Raw genomic sequence first — 15,772 nt, 5'->3', positions numbered from 1 at the left:
TGTTCGAAAAATTGACACATTCATTATGCGCGAACATATATGAACAACATCTCTAACATAAATTCCATCACGTACATAAAACAACGCACAAGGTAAAATGTCAACAGGAGGAACATCATACCTAAAGGTTAATTTTTTTTTTTTTTTTTTTTGGTTGGTTTGTTTGTTTTGTTTGAACTGTACATATGTAAATAAAATCCTTAAATGAAATACTATAATGTATGCTTACATATAATGTACATATTGTACATATATTGTACATGTGATGTACACATAATGTACGTATAATGTACATATATTGTACATATAATGTATTAAGAGAGAAGGAGGTGTATAAAATATATATATATACATGGGAATGTACATACATATATATATGTACATACAATTTGTTCATTACATTCATAGCAGGAAGATTGGGAACAAGTGCCTTCCTATACAAATGTTTACAAGAAGTTCGATGGTGCTGATAAACATTCCTGTGATGCTAATAGCGGGGCAACGGATGTAATACGTACGCTGAAGGGTAAATTAGAGCAGCATGGCAACCACAGCAGCTATGAGGAATCAGCTGTAAACAACTATTGTTATGCACCTAAAATGGAAATAAGCAATTTGTCCAATAAGGATGACCGTTGTGGTTTCCTTTATTTTTGGATAGGGAGTCAGCTATGCAACCTCACTAACCCATCTGACAAATTCCCCCGATGCATGAATGATGTCTACGAAGAGTTAAGTAAAATAAATATTAGTAATAAGTGCCCAACTCCACACACTGACAACATCACCAAGGACCTGTTTAATCATCGGAAAAAAGTAGATGACCTCTCCTTTGACTACCAACATATAAAGGAAAAACTGCAACACTATAATTATTCCTGCGACCAAGATTATTACAACCACCTCACCAAAGCTAAAGAAGCATTTGAAAAGGTTCTTAATGATTGTCAAAGCAAAGGTGACAAAGGGGGAAAAAACCCAAATAATGATGACCCATATTGTTCGTGGTTCAAAAATACCTATGATCTAAGTAATGGTCAGAACCCACTCATCTTATCATATGGGTCAACATATGAGACAACAGCAACAACTCCACCAGGCCAGCAAGTTACAGTTTATAAAGACGTTAAGTTAGAACTGAATTTTGCATCCACCATGAGTCCAGAGGTCGTCGCTGTCTCTTCTGGATTAGCTGCATTAGGATTACCAACAATTGCTGCATTCTTCCTTTACAAAGTAAAGTAACAATTATCATAGAGCTATATACATATGTATGCAGTAGTGGTGGTGAGCACTGTGGTAGTGGTAGGAAGGTTGTGTTAGGTGATTGGCGGTGTTTTATTTGTTGACAGGGTTTCGTTTTTTTATTCCTTCCTTTGATGCCCATTTTTTTTCTTTTTTTTTTTTTTTTTCCCTTTCCTAGTACGATCTCTTACCTTCCTGGATAAGTAACACCTTCTTTGGAGGAGGAAGGAGCACCTCCAGTAGAAGTAATAGAAGGAATGGAAGGGAAGGACGATCAGGTGCAAGGAACTGGGACACATTCACAGACAACGATTCAATAACAAATTCCACGATCGGCTCAACGGTTGCTTCGACAATAGGTTTTACGGATGGTTCTACTATATATAGTGGACAACCCAGAAGAGGTACAAGAACAGGAGCAAATACTAATAGAAGGCAGACACAACAACAGAGACAAAGAAATATACGCTATCAGAGCATGTAGAACACCTGGATGGGAATTTCCCTTTCGGGGGGACATAAGTATCCGGGAACTTCATGCAGTGCAGGAATTGAACGACCCCTCTTTTTTTTTTTTTTTTCTTCTTTTCCTTCTTAAACTTATCTTTCCCCTTCTTTTTCTTTTTTTTTCGTTCCTTTCTTTCGCTTCTTTCTTTTTTTTCTTTCCTTTTCATTTATTCCTTTCTTTTCTTTTTCTTTTTTTCCTTTTTTTTCGTACGCTTTTCTACCTGGCTCCGCACTTACTCGTACTGACATTGCAAAACGACGAACAAAGTTAAAATGAAAACTGTGTAAAATGTGTGAACACAGTTAAAAATGAAAAACTGTAAAATATAAACTGTGTAAAATTTAAACACAGTTAAAATGAAAACTGTGTAAAAAATGTGAACACCGTTAAAATGAAAACTGTGTAAAATGTGAACACAGTTAAAATGAAAACTGTGCAAAATGTGAACACAATTAAAATGAAAAACTGTGTAAAATGGAAACTGTTACATGTGAACCGGTTAAAATGTAAACTGTGTAAAATGTGAACACAGTGAAAATGAAAACTGTTAACATGTGAACACAGTTAAAATGAAAACTGTAAAAAATGTAAACACAGTGAAAATGAAAACTGTAAAAAATGTGAACAGTTAAAATGAAAACTGTAAAACTTGAACTGCAAAATCTGAACACAGTTAAAATGAAAACTGTAAAACGTGAACTGCAAAATGTGAACACAATTAAAATGAAAAACTGTGTAAAATGTGAACTGTAAAAATGTAGACACAGTTTAAATGAAAACTGTAAAAAATGTGGACACAGTTAAAAATGAAAACTGGTAAAACGTGAACACAGTTAAAATGAAAACTGTGAATGATGATACGTGCAAAAAGGATTTCCATGCTTGTCCCCGTCGCTTGTGTGCGAAAAAAGTACAACGTGCACCAGCAAGCGCGCGCAAAGCAATATTACACGGCATAAAATATTACAAAAAACAGGTTGAAAGAAAGAAGAAAAAAAAAACCATCAATGAAATATTGATGTTACGAAAAAAAAATTAATAATTGAATGAACAAAAAAACAAAATTGGAATGAAAAAAAAGAAAAAATTTACTAATAAAAAATAGCTAATTTACAAATTACGCCCCGCCTAATTACGCGGAGTTTGATCACCTTCTTCGAAAATATTTCTTAGTCTTTTTCCTTTTTTCTTCATTCTTTTACACTTCATTTTTTTTTTCAATTCCTTTTCTTTGTGACACTTCAGAATTCTTGTAGAGTTCTTCTTTTATATTTCATACTTTTATCACGGATAATTCACTTAACATTGCAAGTACCTGTATATTTGCTGAAGGAAGAGATCATTATATGCTATAGTAACCCACATTTCCCCTTTTTTTATTCCATTATTTTTATTCTTTCAGACACTGTGTTATAGCATATTTTCTGTGGTAATGAGCACTTAAAAAAAGTGTACATCATTATAATTCTTGAGGAAGAGAACATTAATTCAATGGTCCTACGGTAATTGATATTTCTTCGTCTTTGCTCACTCCTTGTATTATTATTTTATTCTTCTGAACTGTACAGAAAATATACTCTCTGTGAAATATTCTGTGGTAACGTATTTTAACACGTTGCAGGTTCGTATAGTTGTTGAAAGATAAGGGAGGATGGGAGGATAGACATTTTACCTAGGATGATAACTAATATTCGTTCTTTGTGGTTGTTGTCCGTTGCTGTTATTCCTTCTTCTGCTGGACGGTGGTGGAGCTGAATATTCTGTCATGGAATATGTTCTGATGGAATTCATTTCTGTGGAATAATCTGTGGAGTATTCAGTGAGAGAATCATGTTCCGTTAAGGTGTTCAATTCATGTCTGAAGGATCCTTCCCTTTTTTTTCTTCTGCTCGTAGGGGAGAGGGTTCCATGTAATCCAGAAAATAAATTGGTATACTAATAGGAAAGAAGGAAAAAAAGAAAGGAAGGATGGACAAGGAGGGGTGGGCACGTATGTGCGCAGAATATATATATGTAATTGAAGGCACTTCGTTATACTTTTATTATTATTCATATATAAAAATAATGCACCAAAAATTATTTTATTTATATCATTTTCACTATAATTATAATTTCACCTTATATAAAAAGAAAACAATGGTAGGAAGACTCATTATTCCGAGTACAGAAGAGACGATTGGGATGGTGGCAGTGGTGGAATCAGTTCCTTGCAATGTGGTAAATTGCTCCGATTCCTTCTCAGTTGCCGCTGCAGCACAGCTTTGTTTCAACAGTAGCTCATATTTGTCGTCGTTTCCGTCCCCTGCCGCAGACTTTACCTCCCTGTTGTATTTGACACAACATGGGTCATTGTTATCATTTGCACAACTCGTGAGAACATCATTATAAACTAAGGAAATTGCTTTTAGATAATCGACATGTGTACTTTCACACCAATTACCATCACCATCCTGCTGTAATAATTGTTGTTGTATGGTGTCGTAGTCGTGGTAATAGTCGAAGACAGTTTTTCGTTTTTGGAAGAGGGACCAAGTAACATTGTCAGTAGTAGTTATATTTGGGCACTTGACGCCATTAACATTTACCCCTTCCAATTGGTTGTATATTAGATTCACATACAGTGAGAATGATTCATCCCTATTCGAGCTATTTAACATTTGACCTACCCAATAATAAAAAAAGTGGCAATATTTCTCATCGCCTCCTTCATTCTTCTTTTTAGATGCTAAATACCAAGCTGCGATCGCAGATTTCGCTGCACTATCACCACCCTCCAAGAGTCCACCTAGGGAACCCAGATCCGGGCCCTCATCCTCAGATATAACCGGATGTGAAGTGTGGGCATTCTTCAATTCTGCATATATCCTCTGTGAAGGTAATTGATCCAAACATTCCTCCTATAAATACCGTGGATGGAATTGGCCAAATATAAATGTATATATTTCCATACATGTTCCTGTATTCCAATATTCTAAGGAACAGTATGGAAATATATACATTGGTGCATTGTTCATTTTAAAGAGAAGAAAAAAAAAAAAAAAAACCTTCCTTACCGCTGTCACTCCTGGTGCCATTTCTCCTTTTCTCCTGCTGTAATATTCTGATCCATAAGAATTTCATTCCAATATGTGCGTATATCCTTCGGTATAGATACAATTTCGCCCCTTCGTTGAAGTGTTTATTCCTTGATTATGCATCTGTTCTTCCTGCTTCATTTATACATATGGTTCTATATTAATTTTCTATTTACACACTGAAGAACTAGTTCCCCCTACATACTTATGTGCTCCTTATATATTATATTTTTTCTTTTTAAAGAATAATTTACAGTTAACCTCGACTGTATATATGTTTATATTATTTATATACTATTTACATATGTAAAATATATGTATGAAGTATATGGGAAGTATATGCGTGTCAGTTTTATATGTGTAAAGTATATTAATTATTGAATACACGAAGTAGAAAGATGGGATGGTAAGTTAGGAAGGAAGAGCAGCGTGTGTTGTGGTGTGCTCCTTATTTATTTGACCTTCTTCCTTCTTTCTTTTTCTAATTTTACTGTACTCTGTGTGCAATTCTTTCTATTTTTTTTCCTTTGTTCTTTCTTTTAATATTTATTCTTCCCTCGCAGAATATAATTTTTTCCCGCCTCCAAGAGTTAAAAATTTTTAAATTATGTTACTTACATTCAAAGAATAAGCCATACCTCCTTTCAGATTTTTCACTTCAAAAATTTTTTTTTTTATGTAGGTACATATACACTCAATCCACACTGGAGCACTGTTTACTCCATTCCTTCCCCCTTTAGGTAAGGTAATGTTCCCTTCCGTTCCTTCCTCCTTAAACCCCCTCACTCCTTAGGTCCCTTCCTTCCTTTTCAGGGAAGCAAGGTTCCCTCCCGTCCTCCTTAGACACCCCTTCCTTCCTCCTTAGTCCCCTTCCTTCCTCCTTAGAGCATCCCTTTCTTCCTTCCTTAGACCCTTCTTTCCTCCTTAGAGCATCCCTTTCTTCCTTCCTTAGACCCTTCTTTCCTTCCTCCTCCTTAGACCTCTCTTCCATTCCTCCTCGTTAGACATCCTTTTCTTCCTCCTTAGACCATCTTCCTTAGACTCCTTCCCTTCCTTTCCTTCCATAGACCCATCCTTTCTTCATTCATATTCTATAATTATTTTGATTATGTACTTATAATTTGAGGTCATATTTTCCACAATTATTTCTGTTATTGTACCTCACAATTGAAGGAAATCATTATGCTTTTTTCCACAGATAGAGAACATATTCTATGTATTATTTGCAATTGCTAAGGAAGGGAACATTACATTTAATATTCTACATGCGACCATAACCTATATTTCTTTCATGGTGACCTGCTCTATTCTTTGTTCTTCGTGTTCTTCTGTGTTGTCTATCATATATGATAAATTCTTCCGTAGAACCTTCCGTTAAATCTGCTTTTGAATTTTCCGCCGTATCGTCCGTGTAATTGTATGTTGATTCTGTTGTGGAATTTTTTTCTGAACTTCCTGTAAAAGCCTCTGTTGAATATTCGGTGGAATAGTCCACTGAGTCGTCTGTTGTATCTTCCAATGATGTATTAAATTCACTTCTGAGTGACATTTTTTTTTTATTGCTTCTCCCAGAAGAGTTCCTTTTCCGAGAGAATAATGAAGTGTACTGAAGTAAGGGGGACAGGGACGGGAGAATGTAATATACTGTGTACATATGGGCATCGGCATGAGTACCCATTCTATATTTTATGTAGAAAAAATATAGAAAGCGGGACAAACATTAGTACATTGTACTACAGATTATACAGATTATATACATAAACACAAATTTCCTTCCTTATACGGGGAAATTGCACCTTATATAGAAGGAAAGTAATGATTCCCATTCCTACTATTGGCAGTGCGGTCGATACGATGGGGATGGTAGGAACGTCAGGTACTGTGTTGTCCGTACTGGTAAGAGCCACATCTGTCCGAGAGTTGTCGTGTCCAAAAGGCTCCTTTAGTCCAAAATCTTGACTTAATTCAGGATTATGGTTCGTGGCACTTAATTCATTGTCCCCATCTTGATGCCTAGAAACTTGGGGAGACTCCTCCGGAGAAACTGCCCGAACTGAAGATTGTGGACTACCATCCCTAGCCAATGTAGCTACTGTATGGGTTTCGGTAGTTTGCGTTTGGGTTTCAGTAACTCTCACCACTTCCGTTTCCTGCTCTCCACCGCGGGACTGCACAGCCTTTGCAGCTTCTGCATTCTTCTGCTGAGCACTATCGTGATGTCCCATTTCTTCAGCTTCTTCCCTTTCTTCATTGCGCTCAGGTTCCGCGGGGGCACAGCGACCCTTCGTTTCCTCTACATTCCTCGTGCTAATTCCTAATTTTTTCATAAGTTCCTTCAGCTCTGAAATACGTTCGCACGTAAATACATCACGAAATTTTTCACAGTAATCAATCTTATCATCCTGATCATTAACATATGGACAATGATCTTCCATTTTCTTGTAGGCCTCCGCAGCACCCTGTACACATTTTCTACATTTCGCCTTATAGGTTTCGTCACTACCATCTATTTTCTTCTTCATATCCTCATAGTTTTTATTATAATCGAACAATGCTTTCATTGGACCAAAATGTTTCTTGATAATATTTTTATATAAGATTTTACACTCTGGCACTGGGATTTTACTATTTAACTTTCCATACACTTCATTCTCAGCTTCTGAGAATGAACTGTCTTCATCTAAATTCCTGAACCATATATCCCCTAACCAATAATAAAAATAATTACAATATTCCCTCCTTTTTTGGCTTGATATTTTTTCCATACTTTGTACTTCGCACCAGCCATTCATAACCCTCATTATATCATTCCTTACATTCCTACAATTTGTTAATAATCTACTTAATTCCCTTTCCATTGTTCCCCCCTTTCCGCAACACCTACAATTCCTTCTGGTTCTATTGAAGTTCGCATATACAAAGTCGGAGGGGAGTGCACTTGGAATTCTTCCCTATAAATGTAATTAGTGAAATATAGACATCACATTATGCATGTACATATTGATTCAATGCACTGCGTAGAACACATTACACGGGCATTATTCTTTCACTTACCAGACGCTCCATTTTTCCTTTATATGTTAAAATGTTCTGATTTAAAATAATTCTATATTGAGTCTTTTACTTCTGATACATATTCATCTTGCGATATACTCTTGACTGCCCTTCTGCTTTACTAATATATATATTTATTTATGCTCATATATGAGACTCTTATTTCCTCCATAGTTAACATTTATGCTCTCTCCTGTACTGTAAGGTGTAGCTGCTCGTGAACTCAGATTACACGGATGTATACATTATTCATATGTGCAGTATTAATAATTGAACATAGGGAAATGGTTATTTGAGAAAACACATATATGTCATATTCCTTATCTTACTTGTCCTTTCTTCCCGTATATTTTATGCGATCTCCTGTGCACAATACACTTATTTTAATGTTTGGGCTCCAATTTTATGGTCATCTTTGAGTGTACCCATATATAATCTTCACATCTTCTTAGGATTATTTTTCCATAGTATACATAGAGAACTCTTACTTCTTTTTCTAAAATACTTATTTTTTCTTCGCTGTATAAAGTATAATTCCTAATTAACCTATATTAAGGACATGTACACATATTCCATTTATATATGCGTGAAATTACACTAATTATTAAATACACAAATGGGAAAGAATGGTAAGATGGTAAGTTCAGGAAGAATGGTACTGTGTTATGTGGCGTACAAAAAACAGAATAAAATAAATAAACAAACAAAAAATAAATAAACAAACAATAAATAAATAAAATAAATAAATAAATAACTACACAACATGTAAAACAAATTGCACACTGCTCTTAGAAACTACATTTTGTACTGTTGACAGTTGTTGGATGTGGACTATATAACACCCTAAACAGTGTTTCATAGTGAAGTGGTGGTGTGGTTGCGCCACTTTTCTTTTTTTTCTTGTGTTAGTGTAAGGAAGAAGTTCCGATCATGGTGTAAATTAATGCAAGTGTAAAAACAATGTTGAACAGGTCTCGACTTTTTTTTTTTCTTTTAATTTTTTCTTGATGGAAAAAAAAAAAAAAAGCTAGCAACTTCGTTTTGGGTGTTCCACCACAGGAGGAGGATCCCTATCACAACAGAAAGAAAATTGCACCAAAGGGGTATACCTTAATTTACTTCCATTTTGATAAACTTGGAACAGTTAAAATAGGCCCCCTTTTTTTCATGCTTCATATTTTTGGCTACTCATGCGCCAACTTATTCAGTATGGTATGCTTTCCCCAAATAATAACTTTTTAAAAAAAAAAAAAAAATATACGCTCGTTGGAATGGTTGATCGTTCTTTTGTGCCTTCCATTTTGGCTTGACTGCTACGTGTTTTCCACTCTGAAAAAGTAATTTTTTTTCACTTCACCTTTAATGTGTAAAAAAAAAAAAAAAATAAGAAAAAAATATATCCGTCTATCACCTCTAAAATTTAAAAAAAAAAAAAAAGAATGGCAAGCAAAAGAAGGGAAAGTGTACACACACAATCAAAAAAGGGGGGGGAAAGTAACACCTTCTATGCATATACTACATACACTAATAAATTTCAACCCTTCCTTTAAAATAGCAGTAGAACATTAAGGAACAGTGTGGTAAAGAATTTTCTACCCCAAAAATGAATTGGCATCTAGTCGCGCATAATAAATGGGAAGGGTGCAAAATAATTGTGTGCAACATCGAGAACCATCATAAACAACCCATAATAATAATGAATGAGCACATGTGCATGTGAAGATTAAATTTTCTCCTTTTCTTCCCTCTCGTACTGTACAATTTCCTCTTTCTTCTGTTTTAATTCCTTTTTAATTTTGCACCAATTATATATGGAACAGTTGGATACACATAAAAATATATGTGGTAGGTTATTCATTATTTTAAAATTGACCTATGTGAAGAACTGAAGAAGGAGGAAAAAAAAAAGTAACATACGGTCCTTCATAATTATCATAGGGAACGGAGCAAAATGTTCACATATGCACTTTGTTTGAATGTGCTGGAAAAATCATGACCACAAATTTTGTTATATACACAGAGGAATATACGTAAACCATGTCAGGAGGGGTAAAGAAGGAATTTTATGTTGTTCTTCTGCCTGTTTAATATGTTTCATGTACACATATATGTGATGTGCGTCAAACTTCCATGCATATAATATAATAGAATCACCGAAAATAAATGAAGGAACATGTACACTTACACATTTTTACTTTTTTATGGAGAATATATTTGCAGAAAGTGAAATTGGATCAATTACCTTCAAAGACCCAATTCTACAATGTATTCGATAGTGCTCAGTGGACCGCATGTACCTCTACTATTGGGGGGGCCCAAGGGTTGAGGAGTTCGTTGGAAAGGAAATTAAATGCATACTCAGGACTTACTTCTTTTGCGGATAAATTCATGGGTGCTTACTGTTACGCATGTGATAAAAGGGAGCAGGAGATGTCTGATGATGATGTATGGTGTCAATTCTTTTATCATTGGATAGGAAAATATATCGTAGACACTAATAAGGGGAATAGTGTATCAAAAGTACTGGGAGATATATACGATACACTAGGAACTTATTTTGGTGAAAATAAATGTGAAATTACATACAAAGATGTTGACGCTGACACTTTCAAACATAGGAAAGTAGTATTCGACCATTATTACAATTATACAGATGTAGAAAAGTATTTGAACCAGGACGATCGCGACTGTTTGAACCATTGGTTAAGGTACAAGCAGAAAGTTAGTGAAGCATGTACTACTGTTAGGAAGTACTGCGCAGAAGCAGGTAGTAGTGATCAATACTGCTCCTGGTTCAATTCGAATGGGAACGGGGAAGATTACTGTGGTCAGAAATTGCAAGATCTCGAATGCACATCACTACCTGAAGCAGCAGGATCTAAGCAGGGAGCAAAAATTAACTCTTCGGGAGTAAGCATCCCAGCCATTTCCTCAACAGTAGGCACACTAATAGGAATACCAGTAGTCGCCTTTCTTCTTTACAAAGTAAGTAATTAACATAATTATGAGTACATAATTACCATCACAGGGGGGTGTAAGGAAACCTAAGTGGGTTATGACCACTACTCTATACTGAACAATCATAAATGAGGAAAGAAGAAAGGAAGGAAAAAGCGTAAGCTGTACGCTCTATATATACGGTACATGCTCGTAACCCTAACATCCTTCCATCCACCCTTTATTCAGCATACTCCATTATTTTCTGGATTACGAAACCACTCCTTTGGACATAATAATAAAAGAAGAAAAAGAGGAGCACTTAGACGCAACTTCGATGCGCTTACGGAATACACAATGGAAAACAGTTCAACAATTAGTTCCACCACTGTAGATTCCACTGTGCGAGGTCCCACAGATAGTTCTACCTTATATTCTTCCCCATATACTACAGCGTCCACAAGAACAGGAAGAACGGGACGAACACCAAATAGTAGGCAACCGCGACAACGGCAGAGGCAGCAGCAAAGCCAACACAGGCAACGAAGGGAACAACAACACCAGGGGAATGGGGAACGAAGGAGAGATATAGCTTACCATCGCATGTAGAATCTTCCATGGAGCCTTGCATGTAATATACCCCTTCACTAATTATAATTAGCACATAATGCCTCCTCGCCAAGGAAGGAACATAAAGAACTGCAGCATTCATAAAACGTAAGGAACAAAATAGCCTTTCTTCCCTACTTTGGCTTATTTTCCTTTTTTCCCTTCCTTCTTCCTTCTTTTTTTTTTTTTTTTTTTCTTTTCCATTGTACTATAGTCTTCACGTTCATGTGTTCCTAATATAAGTGGAAGAGGAGAAAAAATTTTTTCATTTCATTGAATCGTTGGGATAATTGTTTTATTGACGATACAATATGTTAAATTTTTTTGTCGCAAATTTTTGTCTTTGTAATTTTTTCCTTTTTTTTTTTAAATTCAACGCACAAAAAAAAAAAAAAGTGTCTTAAAAAAAGAGTGTGTTCTTACAAAAAAAAAAAAAAAGGAACTGTGTTTACAATTACACAAATTTTGAACCATGTCACACATGCGTGTGTATACGGAAAAGAATCAATATTATGAGGACAAACACTGGCACAACAAAAAAAAAGAATGTCAAAAAAATTAGCCAAAAAAAAAAAAAATTAAATTAAATTGTATTAGTCATAATACTTAAAACAAAAAAAAAAAAAAAAATGTAACAGAGAAATATAACAGGAAAAGATTGTAAGAGCAGGAGCAGAGCAAAATATTATGTCATATCGTAATAATAGCCTAACATGTGGGATGCAAAAATAGAAAAAAAGGAAGGAAAGGAATTAAGGAGCCGGTAGGATGCGTACGCACAATGTCCTTTTCACAATGCGCCATGCTTAATGAATGTCCTTCCGTGGAGGGACATCACATTTAATGTTACATTCCAAAGTTACATTACATTTAATGTGTTCTAAATGTTTTGATAACGTATATTCCTTTCCCGCCTATTACTTGTCCTTCTGGAATGAGTAGTGTATGGGGCGGAACCTTCTGTTGACTCATCCTCCGCAGAATATTCTGCTGAATCATCTGTTACATCTGTTACATCTGTTGTGGAATATTCTGTTTGGTCAAATGTTGAAGAATAGTCAGTTTGCATATTCGAGCTCTGTTCTATAGATCTTCTTCTTCTTTTAAGGGAGGAGTTACTTTTCCCACGGAATAAAGAAGTGTACTAATAAAAAGAGGTGGGTGAAAACATGCGTTATATACAATGTATTCTATTCTACATTGCCCCAACCCCCTTGCTTTATAAAAATAATGCAGGCATATAATATTATTCGAACATTCAATGTGTATGTATTGTGATAATTACCTTATAAAAAAAGAGACCAACCAATGGTAATGCGATTGTTGCAACAGCAGCAGAAGGGATAATTGTGGAAAGTGGTGTCCCACCTGCTGCTTCACTTTCTGCTGTTGTTGCTGCTGGATCCACTAGACCTCCTTGACTTCCCATTTGCCCAGCATCCCTATGTAGAGTGTCCCCCCCGGTATGTTCCAATGTCTGCATTGGGACCTGTGAACCAGAACCCGCTTTCCCCGGCATACCACTTGGTCCCTCAGACGTAGTGTGAAGATCACCTGAAGAGTAAATAATAAATACACAAAAAAAGGAAGAGAGGAAAAAAATAATATGGGTGTCGGTTAAGTATAATAGAGAGGGAAAAACAGTATTGGTTAAGTATAATAGAAAGGAGGGGGGGAAGGGAAAAAAACAAACAACATGAAAGGAAAATGTTGCATGTGGAGTGTTAGTAGGGGATGTATGTTCTTCCTTCCTGTGACATGTGTTTTCTTTTTTTTTGCATGCTCTCTCCTTTTTCCCTGCAATGATACATTTGATCGTACATCTGTTACCTAGTGTACCTACTACACCAGTGGTGGCACCTGATGTTCCTTCTGCAGGAGGAGTTTCTTGTTGTGGTTGAGTTTCCTCTATCTTCAGGGCGTCCACTTCTCCCTCTTCGACCTCTTCCTCTATTTCGATTTCTTCCCCCCATGAAGTTCCTTCGCTGCTACACATATCCTTTATCCTCTTTGCAACCTGTAATTTACTACCTAATTTTTTCGTCAGTTCCTGCAGGTTTTTAGGAATGGTGCACGTGAATACTTCACGGAATTCTTTACAATAATCAGTCTCATCATCCGGATCATTAGTATATGGACAATCTTTGTCCATTTTATTATAGACTTCCACAAGCTCCTGCATAACTTCGTTACATGTTTTACCACAGTCTCCTTTGCATTTCCTCTTACAGTCGTCCCCGCTACATCCTCCTTTCTTAAAGAATTTTTTGCATTTAACATCATTTCCCCAATCTCCCACTGCGTCGTAATTGTTTGTAAAATCGAATAGGATTTTCATTTGTTCGAAGTGGGTCACCACTTCAATATTGTTATATAGAGAAGTACAATTAGGCACAGAAATTTCCCTCTGCAGTATTTGATATATTTCCCTCATAACACTCAAAAAGTTACTGTCCTTTACCCCCTCTTTATTGATGCATTTATCCCCTAGCCAATAATAGAAATATTGGCAATATTTAGGTCCCCATTCTTTATTGTCCTTCATGTTTTTCACTTGGCACCAAGCATTGGTCATTCTAGTTAAGTCAACCCAAAGGTCAATGCGATTCTTCAGCTGTCTCTGAAATGCACTCATCATAGGTTCCCACTCATTTCTGCAGCATGTACATTTTCCTTTATCATCATTCCATGTATTATATACATCTCCTGGGGTATTCATTGTTTAGTCACTTCTGTATGTGTAAAAACCTTAATGATTATTTTTTATTCCTCTTCTTTGTTCCTTATTTTTTTTTTCTTACCTTTTTTTCTTTTCCTTAAAATCTTTTCTCCTTTTTCAATTATATTCTTCCTTTTTACATTTCCTTCCCCTCAGAATACAATTTTTTCCCTTTTTTTTAAAATATAATTTACCTTTCCCCCCTCCCTAAGGGGAAAATTCTAAAATAGCCTTACTCTACCTTCAAAAATATATTTTGCACCTCCGTGAATATGCACAGTTAGAATTTCTTCATAGAATACGTACATTCATTCCATATTATGGATCACTTCTATCCCCCATATGTTACTTAATTATCAATATTCTACAGTGCATATATATATTCATGGAGGAAGGAAGAAATATGCATAAGGGATGGACATATATGTGCAAAGGAGAAGAATATGTAAAGTGGAAGAATATGCTAAAGGGGAAAAAATCTGTGGGAGGTAGTATATAGAATATGTGTGTAATGTGTGGAATACATGTGGAAGGTGCTGAATATGTGTGGATGTGTGATTCGTTCAGAATTTTTTTAATATTTTAAATATTTATTGCTACTGCTGTGTTGTGCTTGTGTTGTTGTGTTCAGTTTGGTATGTGGCACTTTACATATATAAAGGAGGAATATATATGGATATATGTGCTTACTTTCTATACATTAACACTTAACGGCATACGAACATCCTATTCCTTGCATATACTATAATTCCCCAATATTTACCGTATACAATTTCAACTTCCCCCTTCCTGCATTAGGTATAATGAACTTATTGCAAAAATATATTCTATGGAATAACTAAAAAGGAATAAGTTCCTAAACAACTACTACATTAATTACCCCCCAAAGGAAAAGTGGAAGGTGCCCCTTCCCCATTTATGATAGAATGGACCATGTTCCTTATTGGTAAAGGGGGAAAAGACGCAACTTTCCTCTTTCTCTTCTGTGAAGAACATTGTGTAATTTTGCACTTTATATATGAACTGCACATCTAAAAGATGTGTATAACATAAGAGTAGGTATCATACACTCTGCGCAGTGTTGTACGTATTCATTTCTCCACATAAATGAAAAAGAGGTAGCCCCTCCCTTTTTTTTTTTTTGCAATTTTTCCTGTGTGACAAATTTATATTAGGGCACATTTTTTCTATTGGGTAATTCTTTTTTTTTGAGCAATTTTTTTCTGTGTGACAAAATTTATATTAGAGCATTATTGTTTTTTTGGACAATTTTTTTTTTTTTTGCAATTTTTTCTGCGACAAATTAGTGCATTTTTTTTTTTTTGTACAATTTTTTTTGCGTGACATAAATTTATATTAGACCAATTTTTTTGGACAATTCTTTTTTGTCTAATATTTTCTTTGTGACAAATTTATATTAGGGCATTATTTTCTTTTTTGGACAATTTTTTTTTTGGTGCAATTTTTTCTGTGTGTGCAAATTTATATTAGGGCAATTTTTATTTTTTTTTTGCGCAATTTTTTCTGTGTGACAAAATTTATACCAGGGCATTTTTTCTTTTTTTTTTGGTGCAATTTGGTACTTAAAATTGAATAAAAAAAAGAAGGGGAAGGGAGGAAAGGATG

The 15,772-nt window shown here is 35.2% G+C and overlaps 2 protein-coding genes across 2 annotated transcripts in view; one reads left to right on the top strand and one right to left on the bottom strand.

Moving 5' to 3' along the window:
* The window catches only part of PCOAH_00048900 (KIR protein), a gene marked incomplete at both ends in the record, with an annotated part of 44,805 nt that overhangs the window by 3,292 nt on the left and 25,741 nt on the right, over positions 1 to 15,772 (top strand). Inside the window, 4 exons of the mRNA XM_020061673.1 lie at positions 412 to 1,236; positions 1,424 to 1,588; positions 10,132 to 10,866; positions 11,068 to 11,311. Of these exons, the coding sequence (XP_019917384.1) occupies positions 412 to 1,236; positions 1,424 to 1,588; positions 10,132 to 10,866; positions 11,068 to 11,311 (1,969 nt within the window). The remainder of the gene's footprint in view (positions 1 to 411; positions 1,237 to 1,423; positions 1,589 to 10,131; positions 10,867 to 11,067; positions 11,312 to 15,772) is intronic.
* Positions 3,422 to 4,827, bottom strand: PCOAH_00048930 (KIR protein; the record flags this gene model as incomplete). The annotated part of the gene is made up of 3 exons (XM_020061676.1): positions 3,422 to 3,688; positions 3,871 to 4,620; positions 4,807 to 4,827. 3 exons carry the CDS (start codon positions 4,825 to 4,827, stop codon positions 3,422 to 3,424), a joined length of 1,038 nt encoding a protein of 345 aa, XP_019917446.1.

The sequence above is a fragment of the Plasmodium coatneyi genome, chromosome 13 (genome assembly GCF_001680005.1).
Source record: "Plasmodium coatneyi strain Hackeri chromosome 13, complete sequence".
NCBI classification, from domain to species: Eukaryota; Apicomplexa; class Aconoidasida; order Haemosporida; family Plasmodiidae; genus Plasmodium; species Plasmodium coatneyi.
The sequence above is the reverse complement of the archived record's forward strand: the minus strand, read 5'-3'. Positions and strand labels throughout refer to the sequence as shown.